We start from the raw sequence: 23,926 nt of genomic DNA, 5'->3' as shown, positions 1-23,926 counted from the left end.
GTATTGTTTTTCTTATTAACATCAATTTTATCACCCATAGCCTTTTGACACTTTATTTCTTTTATAGTATCTTCAAAAGTTATATGATCATAATAAGATAATATAACAAAATGAGTAAGTGGATCATCAAATTGACCCATTCCAATTACCTTATAATCATGCATCCATGTAGGCTTTTGTCTAATATGTTGTGATTATGAATCATTATTTATTGACATTATAAGTGAGCTTTAATCATTTACTAGTTGCGATGCAATTTTAACATGCTTCTTATTTTTCTCATTATTAATTTTTTTTTATATCTAAGGAAACTTGTTCCAACCGCTTCTCTCTCTCTCTCTCTCTCTCTCTCTCTCTCTCTCTCTCTCTCTCTCTCTCTCTCTCTCTCTCTATATATATATATATATATATATATATATATATATATATATATATATTCTTTATCACTAGAGTAGTTTTAAATCTCTTTATACCTCTTATAAAAACTACCTCCAATATCCTATTATGTATCTCCATGCCCAATAAAAAGTCTACATGTTTTTTTTTTTTATCATTTTGAACCATTTAGAGCGCTCTTGATCCATTTTACTCATGAAATCTTCACGATTATGATTAAGTGACTTAATTGAAAATAAAACACACAAGTATTTGGATTAACCTTCCAAGCTTTATTAATTAAATTAAACTTAATTACACTGAATATATTTATCCTTATATTTATGTGGAGATTATACCTTTCACTATTCTAATCTAACTAGGAATCTAATTAAACAAGGATTCTAATCAATTAATCTAACAATTTGATTATCAAAAATAAAATAATCTAACAATTTTAGTTATTTTTTATTAAGGATTCCTACATATATTAGGATTATAACTAGTATCTAATATTTCCTCTCTTAAATTGATGTTCTTAACACTCATTTTATCAATAATGTTTTTTTAATCTTGTATTGAATATCTATTTTACACCAATGATTGTCAATTCTCGAGTATTGTTTTTCTTATTGACATTAATTTTATTACCCATAACCTTTTGACACTTTATTTCTTTTATAGCATCTTCAAAAGTTATATAATCATAATAAGATAATATAACAAAATGATAATATAACAAAATGAGTAAGTGGATCATCAAATTGATCCATCACAATTGCCTTATAATCACGTATCCATATAGGTTTTTGTCTAACATGTTGTGATCGTTGATCATTATTTGCTGACATTACAAGTGAACTTTAATCATTTACTAGTTGTGATGTATTTTTTATAGGCTTGCCATTTTCTCATCATTAAGTTTTTTTTTAATACCTAGGGAAACTTGTTCCAACTTTTTTTCTATTTTTTTCCCTAAGAGAAGCAATATGTTAAAGCTCGCCTCTCTCTCTCTCTCTCTCTCTCTCTATATATATATATATATATATATATATATATCTTAAAGGCTTTCTCTTTATCACTAGAGTAGTTTTAAATCTCTTCATGCTTCTTATAAAAACTACCTCCAATATTATGCATTTTTATGCCCAATAAGAAGTCTACATGTTTTTTTAATCATTTTGAACCATTTAGAGCGCTCTTGGTCCATTTTACTCACGAAATCTTCACGCTTATGATTAAGTGACTTAACATCTTACTTATGTTGATCTTGTATTTCTTTCTTCTCTAGTTTAAAGCTATCACACTCATCTTTGAGCAACCTAAGAACAACTTTTATATCCTCAACTATATATTCGACTTCTTTTCTTAGCTCTTCTTTCTCATTATTAATCAACTTCTACACAATTTCAATATCATATTCATCTCAATCAAGAAATAGACTTCTTTTCTTATTAGCATTAATATCACTAAACTTCGCAAAATCTTGATAAGATTCATATAAATCAGAGAATACTGATTTATCTCCACTCATGTGATTGCTACACTAAGTGTTTAAATATCATAAATTTTAGTGATTTTTCTCATTTATATTACAAGCCATCAATAAAGACATTTCATCTTCATTCTCTATAAAATTAGATTTTCTACCACCATTCTTATTCAAATTAGTTTTATATTCATATTTGTAATGTCCATATCTAAGACACCAGAAGCATTTAACCTTTGATTTGTCCATTAACTTTCGCATATAAAATGTTGAATGATAATAATCATATCATTTTTCTTATTTTTGAGAATTAAAAGACTGATTATCTTTATATTTATGACATGGTAAAAATCTACCATTATTGTTGTTTGTGTTCCTTCCTCTTCATCTTATGACTCTTTTTGAGGTAGAAAAATTATTATTAGATGAAACTTGTAAAACTTGCTCCTCCTTATCTTGTTTATTAAGTTTTTGCTCATTAATCAACAATGAACTTTGCAATTAATCAATATCCTGACCTTTCTCTGTTGAACACACAATAAAATTGAATTTTGGTGTCAATGATTGAGGGATTTTCTCAATGAAGGTTATATCCTTCATTTTATTGCCATGGATTTGTAACTTGTTAACAATTGCTAGTGTTCATGAAAAATAGTCTATGAATGACTCTTTTATATTCATCCTAAGCAATTCAAATTCTATTCAAAGTACTTGAAGTTGTTTTATCTTTGTTCTAGTTGTTTTTTGGTGCTTCTTTCTCATTAAATCCCAAATATACTTGGAGATTCCCTTACAAAGAATGGTTTCTTGAGTCAATTAATTAGAAAAAAATAATTATTTACTTTAAAATCTTTTAATTGTTATGCTTCGATCTCTTTTCTTTGGGTATCTGTATTGTTGATTTGAATGGTAGTTCAATTATTTGAAACAATTTGTTAATACTTCTTTGATTTTAAAACATTCTCTATTAAAATGCTTCAATAATCATAACTACCATATATATATATATATATATATATATATATATATATATATATATATATATAATGAATGGCCAGTTGAACAAAATTACCGGAAGCCTTATAAGTTATAACATTCCACACACGGGTATTGAAATAGATAAAGTCTAGGTAGATTAATTGTTTGAAATTAACTACAAACGAGCTTGCGTAGTTGGTAAAATTACTCAAGTGATTTGGCCTCAAAGTGCTGCTTATAACCAAAGAAATTTCACTATTTTAACCAAAGAAAAGGAACCAACGAGTTCTGTACGATTGCCTTTCACACACATGCACGCACAAATGGGCGTAACACTTGCAGTGTAATAACTTCAACTCCGGCGCATATATAGAATTTTGTTTTATTTATAAAAAATGTGAATTGCATTATGGATTAAATTAATCAAATGTAATTACATGGCAGGTTGCCTATATACAATACAGAGACTAATAATTAGTCCAAAGTTTATAAACAATGAGAAAAAAGATTTAAGTTTTTACAGTTAAAAAATGCTAAAAACTCAAATACAAATAACACATTAATTATCATAGACTTAAACCTATCAGATTAAATATGTACAGAGAATAATATAAAAATCAATTGACGAATACAAAAACATTTATGTTATAAAGTAATTTTTGAGAACTCGTCTAATAAATTAAATTATTTGATTAAAATGATTCTTTGGTGTAATTTTTATGCTGTAATTGCATTATATTGTAGTTAACTAAATGAAACTAATCATTGATCATCTCATCCAATTGAAAAAATTAATAAGAAGTTGAATTTATGCTCTGCACGATGGCCATTCTAATTTGGGTTACAATGAGAAAATGATTCCAATGAAAGGTTATCGAACAGTACTTGTCACACAACGAAAACACAAATAACTAAGAAATAATTCCTGGAATAGGAGCACACGCTGCATCAGAGGCAAGGAAAGGCAAGGCAATACAGTGCATGATCAGGCACAAATGAAGTCAGAGGGTAGCTTCTTCCCGCAAGTGTTGATAAGCAAGCTTAAGGAGATTGGGATATCAATGTTAATGCCAAGGATGTTAGCTTTGATAGCAGTGCAGAGGCAAACGGCTGCTTCAAGATCAACAAGTCCTTGAAGTACTGTGCAACAAGGTGTGTCTGGTGGGCTCCCAACAACCCCACCAACAGCGCCATTAAGCAACTTGGCACAGACACCCAGCTTTAGGGCATCTCTAGGGCAGCTATTTCTTGAAATAATAGGGTTTGGATTGGGGTTTGGGATAGGCTTAGGCTGAACACAAGTGTTGCACCCACTTGCTAGGGCAAAGAAGAGAAGGTTGAGAAAGAGGAAGAGAACAGCCGATGAACCCTTGGAACCCATCTCCTCAGACTTCACTGTATGGAAATTAGTAGAGACGAAATGCCGTAGGAGTAGTAATTTGCTTATAGTATTGTGGAAATAACAAAGTGCATGAGCGTTTTATAGAGTGGAATGGACTCCTTGGAATGTGTTGCTACAACTGATAAGACAAAACAGTACGCATAAAACAAAATGTCGACAACCAGCGAGGAGAGCATGTGAATTGAGCAAGGCTGGCTGTGAATTTAGCTGGCAACGTAAGAGATTCTAAGATAAATACAGGTGGGTTTTTGTCATAATTAGTTTTTTAGGTATTTATTTTTTCATTCTCCGGATCACAAGATTGATGAGTGGCTTGCTTAGGCACCCCGTGAACATAATCCTGCGGCCTCGTGCTAGGGTTTGCGACTCAACAGGTAGATCGTTTTAATTGTACAGAAAACTGGATTTTCCATTTTTATAAATGGGCCAGAGAGAGATACAAAAGATGCAGTTCAGAAGCCCACACAAAGGGAGTTAGGAGAGCACATGAAGCCGAGAACCAGACCACTGGCATCTGACCCAGGAAAAGACTAGAAGGCTCTGACAAGTAGACCCAGTATATGTGGGTCCATGACGATAGAAAAAATGGCTAGACAACAACACTAGCCCGCAATCACTGAGGAGAGTGGCTCAAGAAGAAAATTCAATTTTAATAGGTACTTATTAAATTTTCTCTTGCTTCTCTGATCCCATCCCACTTCTTATGAAATATTGATACATAAAATATAAGGAAAAACACAAAACCAATATAGAAGGGCAATCTTGGGTTGAGTGAGGGGTTGGATCTTGGATTTAGATCTTTAATTTCCTAGCATAGCATTAGCCTCCTAGACACTAAAATTTCTACATGTCCATCATGACCCACGCTTTTTATAACAAGAAAAAATGTAAATTTATTGGATTTGGGATCAAAATAAATTAAAAAAACTTAGTTTAAATATATTTAATGAATCTTACTTTAGTGTCCCTCTAGTTAAGGGTATTTTAAATAATTTCCAAACTAATTTTTCTAAAACACCATTTAGATAAATGATATTTGAATTAAATTGCACCTAACTTATATATAAATAGACAACAAGGCCACAAAATAAAAAAAAAGCATATAATATAAAAGACGAGCATAAAAGACAAAAGAGAAGAAAAAAGTATAAATTGAAAAACAAGTGTAAATACTTAGGAAATTCAAAGAAATTCAAATCTATCAAGAAAGTAAAGAAACAAAATCCCTTTATTCATTAAATCAAGTTAAGATCTTGTATAATTGAAGCTTCCGAGCTGGTGTGAATACTCTTCATCTTCTTCAAATTAAGTCAAGCTATAATCATACATCACATAAAAAAGCTTTCAACTTCGTGTGAATACTTTTTATCAAATCAAATCAAGTTAATATCTCATACGGTTAAAGCTTTTTAATTCTCGTAAATATTTTTTCATTCAAAATAAAATTTAAATCTGACTATTAATCAAAGGATTTTTATACGTGAAGAACACCTCAATATTTTTTCTTGTAATCAAAGTTATTATTGTAATTTTGATATGACTCTTAGGATATTTTTAATATGTGAAATTCTATGTGTATAGTTACCATAATGAAAGGAAAGGTAATTGTTGGTCAAACAATTTTTTTTTTTAATTGAAGAGACTCAATTAAGTCAAAAATTGCTACGTGCATGTTTCACAAAGGATTCTCTAATCAATGATATCCAGGCTATCTAAGACCAAGCAAGAGATCAGACAAAGAACGAGATCCAATGCCAACGACTTTCAAAGCAGTAACCTTTTAAGCTTCTCTACTAGCTAGGGAAACATTGAAAAATGAAATCATTGAAAAATTCTTCTTGTTTTTTCTTTTTCAAATTTCTGATCAGAGTTATAACGTACCCACGATGTTGTAGATTCAATCAAATAACAAATATCGTTTTGTTTTGTATTTAGTCTTCTGCACTCGCCCTTGTCAGGAATCTATCGAAGAAGTTAGAATTGTCTTACGGATCAGGCCCTAATTTTCTGTTGGCTAGTGAGTTCACATACATAATATTGACAAATGGCCGTCGACCTGCGCGCTAACAGAGGAAATTAATGCACAGGTATAAATTCGTAGTATTCTTGTTTTAGCTCGAAATTCCAAATGTACATCATTAACGCGTAAGCATTCTAGACAATGATAAAACCAATTAGAATCATATACCGATCTTTGATTAGTGATTAAACCAATAATTAAAATAAGATCATGGATCGGTTGCAAGATTGGATCGATGCTGACTTGGTTAAGAAATCGCAATCAAATTAACACAGGCTAGTGGATCTAAAGCTAAAACTGGCTCCACAGGGTATGAATGGTGGGAAGATTAAGAAATCGTAAAAATGGCTGAAGTTGATATTTTCTTCGGCTGTAGCAGACATAATTTCATCAAAATCTGCAGTGGACCCCAGATGGTAGGTTTTAGGGTTGCCCGTGACACTCCATCCAGCAAGCAACTTCCACACGAATCAAATAAGCCAAGATGGAAGTGTGTTTCCTTACTACACAATTTATATAAATCGACAAGATCCAAGTTTTATTTTCATAAATAGTACATTTGGAACACTAATTAAAAGGGGGAAAAACCCATAGAAAAATCCAGCTGTGATTGAAATTATGGCTATCCATTATTTGGCGTGTTTAACAAAAACCACTAAAAATAATTTTCTTGAGGTACTGCTAGGTTTATCTCTGCAAATTTATGCATGGCTTGATTGCAATGGATCTCCTGATATGGATCAGTGGTAGTACTTCCGCGGTGAAAGATGAGTTGTGATTAGCATTGTCAGTGTCATTTTAGTTTCCTTGCATGCTTATTTTATTTTTCTCAAGTCTGCTCTTCACCTTGTGAGCTATATTTTGCACCCTCGTTGTTTTCATAGTGATTCCGTACGGCTTGTAGAAGAAAAACGGTAAGGGATCAGATTACAAAGTCAATCGTGAAGAGGGAGCGTTTTGAAGGGTGACCATTGGGGAAAGCTTAAGATCATGAAAACCGATTTGTCCTTGGCAGCTGACAGCGCAGGATCTGGCCTAATATAGAAGGGGGGTTACGTAAGAGATATGTAACACCCTTCATGATGAGAATGAAAGTAGAAAAGAATAGCAGTCTTTGAAAAAGGAAGTGAAAATGAATAATTTTCTTTTTTGGAAAATCCAACCCTCCACCAACTCTGATATGGGACATATGGCGACTCAACTTTGTTCCATCACGAGACACTCAAACAACCAGAACATCTTTATTCTGTGGATGCACAGGATTAATGAAACCAGAATGACCGAGATTTTGGCTAACTAGATAGATCCACTGTAATAATGCTAGGGCCAAGGAACATGGCAATTTGCAAATCCCTAGCTGCAACACATGCATCCAAGAGTTTGCCTAAAATTCTGCCTGTCCGCTGCCAGCTAATTAAATTCCCAGGATCACACATGGGTGGATGGGCTTCTTCCATTTCTCTTGTTATTTTGTCTCAACATCAAATTAACGGACTGGACCTCCTTGACCTCTATAAAAACCTACTCCTCATTGCACATCCCTTCATCACTACAAGTGCTCTCTTCTATAGCTTCTATTAGCAAGCTAGAAGGCACTGTAACTACTAAATTCAAAGAAAGCCATTAGCGTTTGAGAGAAATGGCTCCCAAAAGAACCACATCTCTTGCTCTCTTTCTTGCATTCAACCTTCTCTTCTTTTCCCTAGCCACTGCTTGTGGAGGTGGTTGCCCCTCTCCTAATCCTAAACCAAAGCGCCCAAACCCGAACCCGAACCCGAACCCGAACCCGAACCCAACACCAAGCCCTTCCAGTGGAAAGTGCCCTAAGGATGCACTTAAATTAGGTGTGTGCGCTGACTTGCTCGGTTCATTACTTAACGTCACCATTGGCTCACCCCCAGTAAAACCTTGCTGCAGTGTCATTCAAGGCCTTCTTGATCTCGAGGCTGCTATTTGTCTTTGCACTGCCATCAAAGCTAACATCTTGGGCATCAACCTTAACATCCCAATTTCCCTAAGCTTGCTTATCAATGTCTGTGGAAAGAAGGTTCCCAAAGACTTCCAATGTCCTTAAATATATTTATATCTCTCCATCATGGTTTTATTACAGTGTCATTTTGCATGTTCTGAAGTATGATTTTCTATTAAGAATTGTGTGATGTAAGGAAAACAGCTGCTTGTTTTCGCTTGTTACGTGCTTTTCTCTTTTATTCAGTTTCCACGAATAAGTTTAGTTTTCCTTGATGATTTCCAATGTATTAATTTTTATACCAAATGAATGTTTCTGTTAGTAGTTGATGGTCGTGATTGAAATCCAATGTTGTCCAATCTTCTGTTAAAATTTGTCCATTCCTGTTTAAAATCTTTGCGTGGTAAAATCATGTCCCATATATGTCTACAATTTGCAATAAAATATGTATGCTTACACTGGATGGTTCAAAAAATTTAAGTATTTCGATCTTTTATACCATGCATTTATATTCTAGCAGCCTTTTGATGTTATCAATTGGTTTGAAATTTAGGGTTTTTGACGCGTTCGTTGAAGCTATTTAAGGCTTTTATATATATATATATATATATAAACTAATAGTTAAGTTTGGGTTCCATTAAAAATACTTAAATCTTGTGATTGGCAATCCATTCCTAATTTTTATATTATCAAGTATTTTTATAATTATTACATGTGGGATAATTTATCCAAGAAAAAAGAAGAAGAGAATACCATTTAATTTAATTGATAATATTTTCAAACAACCATTGTTAACTTAAAAATCCTCTTGGGTTTCAGACTTATTCATTCTTGTCATTATCTTGTGTTTAATTATTTAATTTTAATTAAAGATAGAGTGAAGATGGTATTGTTTGATCATCAAAGTTTATATTATTTTTAGAAACCATCTTAGCTTTTAAATTTTAATTTAGATGAGGTTTCAAAAATGATTTTATATTATTTTTTGACAATAATATTAGAAAATGTTAAAGACATTTACACCGAACAAATTTATTTTATCAATTCATAATCTTAATACTTATAAATAATTAAGTATAATTCTCTCTCTAAAATGTTATCTTAGTAAAAACAAAGGTATAATTAATCTGGTAATTTTGAAATTATTAGGAATTAATAAGTAAGGCATCATGAAATTTATTTTATTATTTTATAAGTTATATATATACAACATTTTAAGGTAATCATAGAAATACCCTTCTACCAATGGACTGCTTCTTTTCCAAAAAGAAATGCGGTCCTTAATTCAAGATTTACACATGTCATCTCTTATCAACCAAAGAAGAAGAAGAAGAAGACAGCAAATACGAACGAGCTAGTTTAAGCCAAGTCGAAAAATATTGGTGATCATGCCAGTAATTTCCTTCGCTTGCAGTTAATATTAACAAGAGCTTTCTTAGATCGATGCCTTTGAACATTATTTTTGCGTCGATCTAAGCAAAATTCCATAACAGTTGTACAATTTTCTGTCAAATGAAAGCTAATGCAGTTCCAAAGCGGACAATTTCCCAAAATCGTTCGGTCCAAAGCATTATATATATATATATATATATATATATATATGCAAAGTTTTGGGGTTTTTATTTTCCTGGTGTAAATGGACTTTTCACTGGACTGTACCACGAAAATATATTCAGAAGAAAATTAAGACTAATTCAAAGCCACCACAATAATCGAGCTTGGATCGCACTAAGTGGAGACAACAAGCATGTCTTTATTTTCCAGAACTGTTGCTAATTATTCCTTGGAGCACTTCTACTGATCATAGAAGTAGCTGTTAAAAGACAGCACTGCTCTCTTTAATTAGTTCATTGATCAAGAGCACCAACACATTTCCATAAAGTCGATTGCAACTTCAGCCCGTGACTGAGAACTTTGCTTAAGGTAAACGCGTTTCATGGTCACATGCAAAAAGAAAAACAGTCAACATTCCCTTCCGTTTCACTTCCCCGCTGCTCGAAAAGGCAAAGATTCCATATTTTGTTTCATTCAAACTTACCAATTAAAACGCTTAGTTTTCAAGCAGTTAATGATGATATATGGCCGTCCTAAACGTGTTGAATATATATACTTGTTTCTGTATGTTTTTGAGACCTAATGATGCGAAAACGACATGTCATTTGACCTCATATCAAATGTTTGTTTGTTCGTTATAAAATAAACCCAACTAAGAAATCAATAAATTTTGTGTCCTTGATGAGTATTAAGCACACAAGTTTCAATCCCGTGAACAATCCTCTGTGCTTTCCAGCTTTTCATTCTGTAAACGAACAACGATGGATAGTTACGCGTTAGTTAATTATATTTCAGTTGGAAAAAAAAAAATAGCCTGGATTTTCAGTACAATGGAACTTCAGTCTCTACTTTTTATTTTAATCTGATTTTGGTCCCTTATCTTGTTTGAAATGTCAATATCCTACCATCAATTTGTTAAACTTGCCTACACGTGACGTGCACACTAGCGATCACAGTTTGATATATGTGATAGGTTATTAAGGCTGTGTTTAATTTTTTTGGTTTAATATGGTTTTTAATTTGTTATGTTGCCTGAGAAATATTAAATTGATATTTTTTTAATTTTTTTTATAATTTTAATGTATTAATGTAAAAAATAAAAAATATATAACTTTTAGTGGACAAATTAATGATTAATTTGTTCAAATTTGTTAAGAAAAAAGAAATTATAAAAATAAGGGGTCAAAGTGTAAAATAAGGAGAAAGCCCTTTACCAATTTATTTGGTATGATTTTTTTTTCTCCCTCATACCATTTCTTCTTTCTCTAGAGTCCCCATATTTTTTATTGTTTCAATTTTGATATGAAAATTTATTTTCTTTATATTTTCATTGCTGAGTTGGAAAGATGAGAGATAAAATCTTATAAAAATAATAAGAAAAGATAAAGTTATTGGTTTAACTACTTTTTTGTGATAAAAATTATTGTTTTTTTTATTAATAATTTTCATTCAGCAGGGGAGTTTGATGGTGATATTTTTTTTTCTCTAAGCACTCTTGTAAATGAAGATCAAGTTCAATTTAGGTTTTTTTTACTCAATTGATTTTGATTTTGTTTTAATGATTTTAGGGTCACTAAGGTGGTTTATAAAGGCTTTATATTGTTTTTGAGATGTTTTTAGGTGAAAATGGCATGAAAAATTGAAATTGTGACAAAAAGAATCCTTCCCCTAAATTTTTAACCATCATAGTGGTTATTGGATATTCTAACAATCGACAAGTTGTTTTCTTTTATATATAAAAAAAGTAGGAGTGATAAACGACCCTTATAAAATATAAGGAAAAGGTCTCAAACATGCGAGCTTGAGTTGGAAGGTCCATGCACTTGAACTTTTTTTAAAGGTCGAGGTGTGTTGTGTTACTCGGGCTAGGCATACATGCCTGATTTTTTTTTTTCATTTTTATATAGAGTTTTTAATTTTCTTTAATTTTCTTTTTTTTTAATTAATTCTTCTTTTGGTGATATGAGGGAAATTTTCATAAAACAATAAAACATAAAAGAGAAAATGTGATTATATTACGACCAAGAAGTTAATAATTTTTTTTTCATTAGATATTTGAATTGTTAATTAAGATTTATTTTTGGTTTTCCAAAAAAAATATAAGAAAAAAAAACTAATATATATATATGCAACCAGGTTAATAATTAAAGATATATTTAAATTGTTAAAAATAATTATGTTTTAAAGTAAATGTAAAATATAGTAATCAATATATTCACCGCATGAAATGCATGAGCTAAAGAATTATTTTTTAAAACAAAATTATACTCAATTGCTATTTGTATAACATATTATGATATTTAATGAATAATTAATTTCATTTTGTTTTCATAAGCGTGTCTAACTTTGCCTCTCTCTTTTTTTTTTAACCTTTAATATTGAGTTTTTATTTAATTTTATTTTTTAATATTTGTTTTATTTTTAATTAGTCTTTGTATTTTTTAACATTTAACTAAATTAAAAAAAATATTATTGAACTCAGTGGAATCTATTAGTTATATTCTATATTTAACAAGTTAATTTCTAAATTAATATATTATTTTAATATAATGTTGTCTCAACAATTAAAAATATTCTCTTAAAACTTTTTTATGTTCAAATAAATTGTGATAGGAAGTAATATAGGTTGATAATATCTAAGAAACGATACTGCAAGGGATGGTGTAGAGGGTCGAGGGTTTTACAGATCGGTGAAGGTCATGGGCTCGTTGGCTTGGCTCTCAAAAAAATCTATATTTGTGACCCATCCAGACATGCATGTCTTGTCGGCACACTGGACAAGTTATAAATTAGACGCATCCAGCGTTGCAACATGGAGGATAAGGATCTTGGTGATTGTCGATCAGTTTAGAGTTTTCTGTAATTATCAATGTAATTATTCGAGAATGCGATGTAAATTATATTTTTTTATATTTTTAGATTGTTTTAATATTCAAATATCAAAAATTATTTAAAAATATAAAAAAATTATTTTAATATATTTTTAAATAAAAAAAACACTACCGCTATTACAATCTTTAACATTCTTGAACTCTCTCTCACACATGCAAAACAATCTCATTAATGCTCCAAACTATTTCTTCAAAGCGAAGATAATACCTTCTCTTCTTCTTCATCTTCTTCATGAAGGCATATTGAAGACTAATCTAGTATTGTTCGAATCGGTGATTTGATAGTTGCAGCTTAATTTTCATGTCGATTGATTTTCCAGGATTACTTGTTTGTTCACTTGTGGTAGACAAGGACAGATTATTCTTCACGTTATAATGCATTGAACTGAACCGATGCATGCCTTGTTCATCTGCAAAAGCCTCTGGCTCACAAGCTATAACATTAAAATTATCAAAAATTGTTATAGGTGCCCGTTGTGGATCAAGTGAAGTTTTTTCTTATGAAAAAAAAAAATGTTCAACGACACTAATTTTTTTAAAAACAATAAGAAAAATTTGACATCTAAGTATTGACTTGACTAGAACCAATAAACTTAATTAATTCAATAATATAATTTTTAAATTGTTTTATAATTTAATAATATGATTCAATGAGCCGAATTCCTAATCAATCAAATAATAAGGGGTAAAATTTAAAAAAACTTTATCCAGAAAAAAAATATCATTATAAAGAATAAGAATCAAATTTGATATAAATATTAAGTTAAATATTGAAGGATGCAATTGAAAAATAAATTTAATTAAGAAAGGATAAAAAAATAACAATCAAAAGAATGAGGACCAAAGTTAATATAAAATTTAAATGAAATCAAATGCCAAGGGAGAAAATTAAAAAATTAATAATAAAAAAGATTAAAGAAATTAAAAAAATAAGGATCAAATTTGATATAATAAATAAATAAAATCAAATGTCAATAAATAAAATTAAAAATAAATCTAAATTAAAATTCAAAACAAAATAAATAATAATAAATAAAAAACACATTCCATACAGTAAAAATTACAGTGCAACTCTAAAAAGGTTCATTTAGTCACAAAAGCTTACCTATGGATCCCCCTGGGCACACAAGAAAAGAAAGGTACATGGTGTTCATATTTTGTCTGTTTGGTTATGCTTTTGCTGCTAATTAATCACAACGGCCTTTTTAGACGTTGATTAGCCCATGGATTTCGAATCCAACTCCTAAAATATGTAAGGACTAAGGAGTTGACTGACTCCCCCTTATCAAACATTTCTCCAAGGCTATTCATTCCTTTTATAAATGACTGAGCTGCCATTCGCATTCTATATATAGGTTTTTAATTCTAATATTATGCTTAACAAGTAATTGTAATGAAATTTAAAATTTTTAATATCGATTTTTAAGATTAAAAAAAAATTATAGTGCTTAGAGAGTAACTAATAATATCCTATTAGTTACTTTTTAGGTCTCATTTTTTAAAAAATAAAGAAATATAACTAAGAGAAAAATATTTGGTGAAGATATTTTTATTATTTTTTATGGATCATGGATTTTATTGTCTCTCTTATCATTAAAAACAAGCAACAAAGTAGTTTGTTTTAAATAATATTTACAAGGTGATTATAATCTTATTTATTATATAACTATCTCATTACCTAAAACTCTGAAGACCGATTTGAGTTCCTAATTATTATAAAATTAAGTAGTGAATTCTATTTTTTAATTTTGCCTACCAATACAAATCATAGATTATTTGAGATGCTCCTTATGACACATCCTCAAAGTCATATGAGTGTTGAGTGTCAAATAAAGAATCCCTTCACCCTAAATGTATTCATACAAGCTAGCTTTGTATCCAACTTCCAATGCTTAGATAATTCATATTTGCAGTATATCAATAAATTTAAAATTAGGCTGTAAAATCAAGAAACTTATATCCATAATCTTGAAATACAAGGACAATAGCCAACATTATGTTTGAAAGACCTAGGGATTACTTCAAAGCAACAAGAAGAATAATCCAAAAAAGCAAATGAAGCCAATCATGTTAAAGAGCGAAAAGAAAATAACATAGCCACAAGACTCTATGGATAATGATTATCAAATCATTTAGGAAAAAATCGAAGCATCTATAGAAAGGCCTTTCTTATGATGACCTACTCGAGAGAGTACAATACATCAGTGTAAAAGATTGAGCGGAATCTGTTATTGGGTTAGCCATTTTTGTTATTACTTTTTGAGTCCAAGGAAATATTGTTGTAGAATTTATTAATAACATTCAAGGTTAAACATAAATCCTAGAGAATTACCAAAATACGAAGAGAACAAAAGGAGAGGAGAAGAGATTTCAATTATAATAACATATCGCAATTACGAGAAAGAATGGATACCGATGCCAAGAAAAAGGGAGAGGTAAATGTTCATGACAACTAGCCCTTTCTATAAAGAAGAACGGGTATTTAAAAACTTTTTGGTTCAGAAAAGAAGGCTAATTCTCAACCTAAAATCACCAACCCACCACTATATGTTCCATCGATTCCTTACTATGATGTTTGTGAAAGAATGAGTTAGATAAGCAATTCTTAAAATTACTTTATGTTTTTAAGAAATTACACATTAACATTCTTTTTTATAAAAAGTCTTATAACGAATGTCAAATTATGTGAGGCTCATTAAGAAAATATTGTCTAACAAAAGTAAATTATATGAGTATAAGACCATGATCATAACTAAGAAATGCATTGCTATTTTACAAAACAAACCACCAAAGTTTAAAGATCAAAAGAGTTTTACTATTCCATACACAATTAGAAATTCTTATTTTGAAAAATCTTTGTGTGACTTAGGTGTAAATGTAAATTTGATGCTTTTTTAATTTTTTTAAGAATTTTAGTCTTGATAAGTCATAGACCACTACAATATCCTTATAGTTGGTAGATAAGTCGATCAAATATCTATAAAGAATTGTATAAGATGTGTTCGTAAAGATCGATAAATTTATTTTCCCAAAAAAACTTTATTGTTCTTGACATGGAGAAGCATTGTGAAGTCTTCTTTATTATTGGCTGACCATTCTTAGCAATGGGGAAAGAATCTATCAATGTTCAATAAGAAAAACAAATTTTACATGTTATAACCCAATTTTAACCATCTTTTCAAAAGAATTTCCAAAAACATATAAAAAAAAAAAAAAAACATGTTTTCATCCATTCACACACCTATTTTATGATTTTTTTACTATTTTTATCTTGTTGATTTCTACTCAAAACAATCAAACCTTCTATAAAAAAAAATATGTTTTTGATGCATTTAATTAACGTGTCTATTTTGTAATTCTTGACTCTTTTTTTTATCGAATTGACGTTGATGTTGTTTTTTTTTAAAATAAAATATAAAAAATAAGAAAAGCAAAATAATCAAAATAAAGAGCAAAATGAACAAGTGGTAAAGTGCAAAACAGGAAAATGAAGGATCGAAATAAAATGAAATTGCTTAGGGACCAAGTAATTAAAAAGAAAATGACAATTTATCAGCCATAAATAGATGAGTGAATTCTTGAGAAAAATAAGGAGGGTGGGGGAGATGTTAAAAAAGAAGAAGGAGAAACTCTAACCATAAAAGACACCCTAGCCATAATAGGAAGAGATAATGAAAGAGGAAAAAAAAAAGAGAAAAGAGAAATAAGAAAAAAAAACCCTAGCCACCATATCACAAACCAACCCATAAAAAAACCTCTCTCTCATCCTTCTCTCTCTCCAATAACAACCCTAACCTCTCTCATCTCTCCTCACTATCTAGCCAATTACCCCATCCTCTTCTCATTAAAAAAATCAATTAAAAAAGGAAGAGAATAGTGAAACAATATACTACCAAAACTTTCAAGTGCTGAATATGCTTCTTTAAATAGCGATGATGACTAACAATGTCGCCACTAGTAGGAGGTGGCACAACCTGAAGGGTGGTCCATCGCCTACCCCACCCTCCCCATATCATCAAGCCCAACAACACATTGAAAGGTTGAATATAAAAAACAATAAAAGGAGAAAGAATTGGCCAAACTTTGAATGACCAGGTCTCCCTTATCAGAAGGCATGACCAGCATTGCCACCACCAAGATAAAGAATACAAGGAGATTGTTTTTGGAAGACATATCCACGTGCCTCCTTTTTTTGTTATTATTCCAAATGACATGACATAATTCGAGCTGTTAGTATCAACCTTTCCAGTATTGTTGTAACTGTTTCAGCCTCTTCTAGTCCATCTCGGTCATTTTAAAAGGTCTATTTCAAATCCCAAACATCTTTTGATAATTATTTTATAACTTTCTCAAAATAACTCAATTTACTTGAGGAAACAAGGCTAGAAGTTAAGGGTCAGAATTAATTAATTTTGGAAAGAAAATTAAGAAAACAAATAAGAAGAGATTTTGAACCAATTTATGATATTTATTTTGATATGATCATGATGTTAATTTGACATAAATAATGACTGGAAGGAAGTAATGATGTCATTACTGGTTTTATTATTAACAAGCTAGAGGTTAAGTGCAAATGAAACATGAAAAGTGTTCAACAAAAAAAAGTTATTGATTTAGTTGGTGTTGATCATTTTAACTACAATTTTACTTTTACTACAAAGGTATATTATTCAAGGATTGTATGTTTCATAACCCAATTCTGGGTCATTCTTCAAAATTCATTTTTTTTCAAAATAAAAATTAAGATAAAATAAAATAATAAAATAAATGCTGGCAACGTGAAGAAAGTAGACAAGGGAGGATTCCAAAAAATACATAAAAACCAAGTTGTAATTTTGAAAGAAATTCAAGGCCTAATTGTACTCTATTATGCCCAAAAATGAAGAAAAAAATGCATAATTAAGGTCAAATTAAATGATCATTTGCATAAAAATTAAGTCCAAGGACATAATCAAATTTTTAATAGGTCAATTTGATTTAATCATGCGCCAAATTGAATTTTAATTATATTTAAGAATTAATTTGTGTACAATGAAGGATTTAATTAAGTGCAAGGACTTAATTATACTTTAAATGGGTCAAATTAATTTTATTTGGGGCTTAATTGGTAAAAAAAATAAGTTTGGAAGCCTAACTGAGAAGATTGGAATTTTAAGAGACCAAATTTAATTTTTACCAAGTTAATTGATTGAAATCATGGGCTAAATTATAAGAAAATTGAAGTTTTAGAGTCAATTATGGGTTAAAACATAAAACCGAGGCCAAGGACCAAAACGCAAAAGGCGCGTAAATTTTGGGTTCCAATTGACATTCAGCCAGGGCTAAATTGCACTAAATCAAAGGTTTAGGGTTAATTAGGGGTGCAATTGAACGGATGTGAAAGAGGAAGGACTCAATTGAAGTTTGACAAAATTCCTTTATTTAAACCAAAACGACATCGTTTTTTCATTTTAAAAAAAAAAGGACTAGACAACGCGTCGTCTACTCACTATTCATTATCTTCTTCATTTTTCAACCCGAAATAACAGTTAAACAGCTACTTTTAAGGTGCATTTAATGTCTCATATGTCTACCAAAATTAACAACACATGCACCATAATGGTCACCTATCATCCCTCTATTCTCGAGTGTGGTTCATTCAGGTCTATTAACATGACACTGGCCCTGGCCTAAAAAGGCCAACTCAGGCAGCCTTTTCCTATAAATTTGATAACTCACAATGCATACTTTAAACCAATGGTTGAGATTCTTCCTGGCCAAACCAAAGGCCACGATTTGGCACCATTAAAGATAAAATATCCATCTTCCACCTTCTATAAATAGGGGTGCATTTCATTGCCTGGACAAGGAGAAAATCGGGTACAAAGTTTGCCAAAAACCAGTCATTCCTCGGTTCACAGCCAATATTTTCCTCCCTTCCTTCTCTCTCCACCGTGTCTTCAGCCCCTGAAGACCCCACAAACACTTTTATCCTTCATCGATAGATGGCAACGCAACTTCCCTGTAAACCCAAATCCTTACTAGTGGCAAAACAGCCACCGCAACCGCCGGTCCCTCTCCTGCTGTAGATTTTCTTCTCCTTTTTTCATCCTGCTCTGCCACTGGCCACCATCTACCACAACCTAAACCTCAACCACCGCCCTCATGTCTGCCCCTCCCCGTCTCAACCAGCCAAGCCTCCATTTAGGCACTCCGGTGTCAGGTAGCGCCACCCCTCCTTTGTTGCAACCAAGTTGCTGCATACAGAACGAATTCTCGTTCTGCATGCAACATAATTAATTAGCATGGTTGCTGGGTCGGGCCAGCAACCATGCGGGCATAGGAAGAACCATTTGGGTCCGGTCCGACCCCAAAAAGAATAGGATTTGTTGGGCCGAGATCGGCCCAACCCAAAGTTCCTGGGCTCGGCCTAGTTAGTTTGGCCGACCCAGTCCATGTATATTTGGTATATATATTTATTTATAATAATATATATTATAATATAAAAAAATTCAAAAATCATTTCAAAAAATTGAGATTTTCTCAAATATTTTTCTACCAATTTTGAATAATATCGAGTTGTATATTTACACTATAAAATACAAATTCGGTATTAAAATATCCAATTTTCTCTGAAATATTCAAAAAAATTCAAAACATTTTTTAAAAAAATCTAAAAAACTTTTAAATTAATTTCCCTTTTCAAAAACAAAAACAAAATTGTTTTCATGCATGTGGTAAAATCCTAAAATTTTTCAATGCATATTTTCATTAAAAAATGCATCTTTCTCATGTTTTGAAAATAAAAAAAAAATGTATGTCATAACCAGTTTATGATCATCCATTAGGGTTTAGCCAAAATATCAAAAATCTTTTTCCAATCTTTTTGTAGGGTCCAAATGTAGACTTTAATATTTATTGGGTGTAAAATTATACGATAAAGTACACCCTCAAATACTAAAGATATAAGGTGTAAATAAATGTGATGCTAAAATTTAGACTTTAGAACGGTTAGGATTTAACCCGATAAGGTAGAGACTCCCTCATGAAGAGAGATTTATCTTGAATGTTAGAAAAGACCAACGAATAGAAACCCGATCTAGAAAACAATCAAATAACAATGCAGCTTACTTTAGATAGGGTGTAATAAGGGTGATGCGTCTCCCATTTGCACGACCAGTCCCCTACCTAGACTTTTACAAACCATAGATTCCTATTCACCATAATATTAGGTGGCGACTCGTGAATATTAATCATAATTTTATGATTGAATCCAAAAACCTTTCCAACACCACATCTCACATAAGAGGCACGATAAAAGCCTCTACCGTCGCCAAACGACGTCGCGTTGCGCGCACCCCGCGAAAGTATGGATGCAATACATGTTGATGAAACATGTTTAAGGTTTGCAATTAATTATTTTAGAAGGTAACAAGAGAGAAATAATGATGTTTCTAATCTAAAATTTAATATAAACAGACTAGAGTTGAAATATAGAACTATAATACACCTGAAATGAAGAAAGAAAAAAGATTGAAGAGCCTTGATTAGATATCCAGAAGAATGAGGTAAGAACAATGTAAACTCGAAAATGAGTTCTGTCTAACTTGGGGAAACCGTCCAGAGTTTTTTTTATTTCTTTATTTTGTTTATAAATTTTATTTTTTTAATTCAATTTAGAAATTTTATATTTTTATTGAGTTTAGATCAAATATTAATATAAATAGCGTTGTGTAGCTTGTATTTCAATAAAGACTAGCACTAATATAAATACAAAGCTTGTATTTTAGCTTGAATAAAATTAAATATTTTGAGTGTTTTCCTGTAGTTAAGTTATGATGAAATTGATTTTTAAAGATTTTAATTTATAATAAACTTGTTATCTTCCGCTCTTCTTCACGAGAATCTATCTGGAGGTTTCTTGTGGCAGTCGCAGAGGAGTAAACGCATAGAAACGGGAATGTTTAGTTTATAAAGTCCAAGACGCTAGCTTTGATGACAGTGCAGAGACAAGCAGCAGCTTCAAGATTGACAAGTTTTCAACTAGGCTACAGGAAGGATATGTTCGTGGAGATCAAATTCCAAGCCTAACCGAACCCAGCACATTTGCACATGCTTTCAACTCTAGGCCATCCTTAAGGCAATTATAGGTATGGGTAGATCTCACCGAAGTGAAGAGGAGGAGATTCAAGGGGAGGAGAAGGGCACAAGTTGGCTTTTAAAATCCTCACCGTGAACCATGAAGCCGGGAAAAATGGAGGAGACACAGATAGAATTTGAGAAAATGCTAATCTCTGTTTCTCTGATTACTAAGATCAGAGATAACCACATATATATATATATACAATCCTTGGAGAGTCTGTTACAAGGAGGAACGGTTATAACAAGAAGAGGTTAACTGCCAACACAGCTGGCTTAACTAACATAATCGTATAACTAACTTTCTGTTATATGTAACTGATTTTAACTAACTTGCTAGTTATGGAACAAAGTCTTCCAGTGTTGGTTTATCATCCCCCCACAAGTGAAAGGGTCTAGGGACGATGCACAGTTGAGACTTGAGGAACAAGAACCTTGCACTTGGTAGATGCTTGGTCAATAAATCAGCTGGCTGCTCTTCAGTAGGAACAAACTGCAGCTGTAATTTTCCTTTGAGAACTTGGTCACAAATGAAGTGGAGATCAATCTATATGTGCTTCGTTCGGGCATGGAAAACAGGATTCTTTGCCATATGATAAGCACTGATATTGTCATACTAGAGAAGAGGAATAGCAGGAGGAGAAACACACAGCTCCTGTAGTAAAGCCTGCATCCAGATGATTTCAGCAGTAGCTAAAACTAGTCCCCGATACTCTGATTCTGCACTGCTGCGAGACACTACTTTTTGTTTCGTTGAGGACCAGGAGACTAAGTTATCCCCTAAATAAACTAGATATCCACTCGCACTTCGTCGATCATCAGGTTGAGCCCCCCAGTCTGCATCTGTGAAACCTTCAACTGTCAAATGAGGTGAAGGACATAGCAACAATCCATCATGTAACGTGCCTTTGAGATATCGAAGGATCCTTTTGACAGAAAGCCAGTGAGCTGTGGTTGGTTGTTGCATGAATTGGCATGCCTTATTAACAGCAAAAGCAATGTCAGGTCGGGTAATGGTAAGGTACTGAAGGGCACCTACTATACTGCGATATTGAGTGACCTCTTCTATAGGGGCACCATCAAAATTGGACAAATTTTGCCCAATAGTGCCAGGAGTTTTGGCAGCTTTGGTATTAAACATTATTGTGCTATGCAGTAAATCAGACGTATACTTGGTTTGGCTTAAATGCATACAGCCGTCAAGATAAGAAACTTCTATTCCCAAAAAATAGGAGAGCCGCCCCAAGTCGCGTAAAGCAAAGACAGAATCAAGTTTGGTAATGAGTGAAGAAATCTGTTGAGATGAGTTGCCGGTGATAAGAATATCATAGAACTATCAGGGTTGTGGAAGCACCAAAATGAAGGAACATGAAACTGTCGGTCCTAGAGTTACCGAATCCCCATTGTAAAATAGCAGAGCTGAGCCGTTGGAACCAAGCTTGTGGAGCTTGTTTCAAACCATATAAAGCTTTCTTCAATCTACCGACTTTGCTAGGAAACTTAGGATCCTCGTAGCCTGTTGTGTCATATAAACCTGCTCCTTTAACTCACCATTTAGGAATGCGTTATGAACATCAAGTTGATGAATTTCCCACTGAAAACTGATTGCAACAGTTAAGATGACTCGAATAGTGGCAGCCTTAACAACCGGACTAAATGTTTCAAAATAATCAAGGCCAAGAGTTTGATGATACCCTTTAGCCACAAGCCTGACTTTATACCTGTCGATGCTCCCATCTGGCTTGTGCTTCAACTTATAGACCCACTTACAACCGATTATATTAACAGCAGCAGGTTGGTCAACAAGATCCCAAGTATGGTTTTTATGTAGAGCAGCTATCTCTAAATCTATAGCCTGAGTCCAATTTGAGTCTTTGAGAGATGAGTATATCCAGCTGAGGATTGTGCGATCTTGTCTTCTCCAAGCGACAAAAGATGGATTAATCACTTCTGGACTCAACTCCTTCTCTGGACAGATGGTTGTGCCATTTATGAAGTCCTCAAATCCATTGGCAAAGACAACATTATCAATCTGAGACCTTCACAAGACGTAATTTGATCGATCAAGTTTCACAGATAATGTATGATTGAGCAACTGATGAGTGGGAATGGATGCCATTGTTGTGCTTTGTCCAGAACCAACCGGACCAGAGGTAGATGAAGACTGATTAAATGCAGAAGCCATGGCTAAAAAAAAAAAATGAACTCAAGCTCTGATACCAAGATAGAATTTGAGAAAATGTTAATCTCTGTTTCTCTGATTACTAAGATCAGAGATAACCACATATATATACAATCCTTGGAGAGTCTGTTACAAGGAGGAACGGTTATAACAAGAAGAGGTTAACTGCCAGCACAACTGGCTTAACTAACATAACCGTATAACTAACTTTCTGTTATATGTAACTGATTTTAACTAACTTGCTAGTTACGTAACAAAGTCTTCCAGTGTTGGTTTATCAGACATCGTTTAGGGACGCGGTGTAAATTGTGTTTTTAAAAAATTAAAATTTTTTTTGTTAAAATTTAATATGTTTTGGATCATTTTGATGTGCTGATATTAAAAATAATTTTTAAAAAATAAAAATTTTATTAAGATATATTTTAACATAAAAAATTATTTAAAAGTAACCGCAACTAGAGTGCTGGGACGACCTCCCTCCTGGAATTCAAGTATCTTTCACTGTTGCTATCATTTTCCTGTATTGATTAGTTGTCTCCCACATACAATAATCTTTCGCATATCTAACCCGTCAAAGTTTCTCGTTCTCATGTCTATAACGGTGATTAAAAGAATCCCCTGCGCATCAGTCAGGATCTGATATTTGCAAGTTTGAATATTCTACTTCTTTTGATTAGATGACCACGATTTATTAATTAAAAAAAAACATTTTTGATTTGAAAAATACTAAAAAATAATTAATTTAATGTTCTTTCTTATCAAATATACTTTTAAAATGTACTAAAATAATAAGATAAACACAACAACAAACAACTTCGAAAGCATTTATTGATAAGTTGAACCAAATTTGAATTTGCAAGTCAATGCAACCTACAGTTACCGTGTACTTCTCTTTCTTCTTCTTTTTCTTGTTTTTTTGCCAGCAAACTCTGTTAAAAATGGAGTAAA

At 31.9% G+C, this 23,926-nt stretch overlaps 2 protein-coding genes across 2 annotated transcripts; one reads left to right on the top strand and one right to left on the bottom strand.

Moving 5' to 3' along the window:
- Positions 1-3,624: 3,624 nt before the first annotated feature.
- LOC133679951 (14 kDa proline-rich protein DC2.15) lies at positions 3,625-4,321 on the bottom strand. Its single transcript, XM_062102698.1, has one exon. The coding sequence runs from the start codon at positions 4,221-4,223 to the stop codon at positions 3,828-3,830; it is 396 nt and encodes a 131-aa protein (XP_061958682.1). The 5' UTR covers positions 4,224-4,321; the 3' UTR covers positions 3,625-3,827.
- Positions 4,322-7,799: 3,478 nt separating this feature from the next.
- On the top strand, positions 7,800-8,605 carry LOC133692723 (14 kDa proline-rich protein DC2.15-like). Its single transcript, XM_062113856.1, has one exon. The coding sequence runs from the start codon at positions 7,904-7,906 to the stop codon at positions 8,336-8,338; it is 435 nt and encodes a 144-aa protein (XP_061969840.1). The 5' UTR covers positions 7,800-7,903; the 3' UTR covers positions 8,339-8,605.
- The last annotated feature ends 15,321 nt before the right edge of the window (positions 8,606-23,926 follow it).

The sequence above is a fragment of the Populus nigra genome, chromosome 1 (genome assembly GCF_951802175.1).
Source record: "Populus nigra chromosome 1, ddPopNigr1.1, whole genome shotgun sequence".
Taxonomy (NCBI): Eukaryota; Viridiplantae; Streptophyta; class Magnoliopsida; order Malpighiales; family Salicaceae; genus Populus; species Populus nigra.
Note: the sequence above shows the minus strand (reverse complement) of the source record. Positions and strands in the feature narration are given on the sequence as shown.

Coding starts and splice junctions, on each gene's coding strand:
- LOC133692723 (XM_062113856.1), top strand. CDS start 7,904: ATGGCTCCCAAAAGAACCACATCTCTTGCTCTCTTTCTTGCATTCAAC.
- LOC133679951 (XM_062102698.1), bottom strand. CDS start 4,223: ATGGGTTCCAAGGGTTCATCGGCTGTTCTCTTCCTCTTTCTCAACCTT.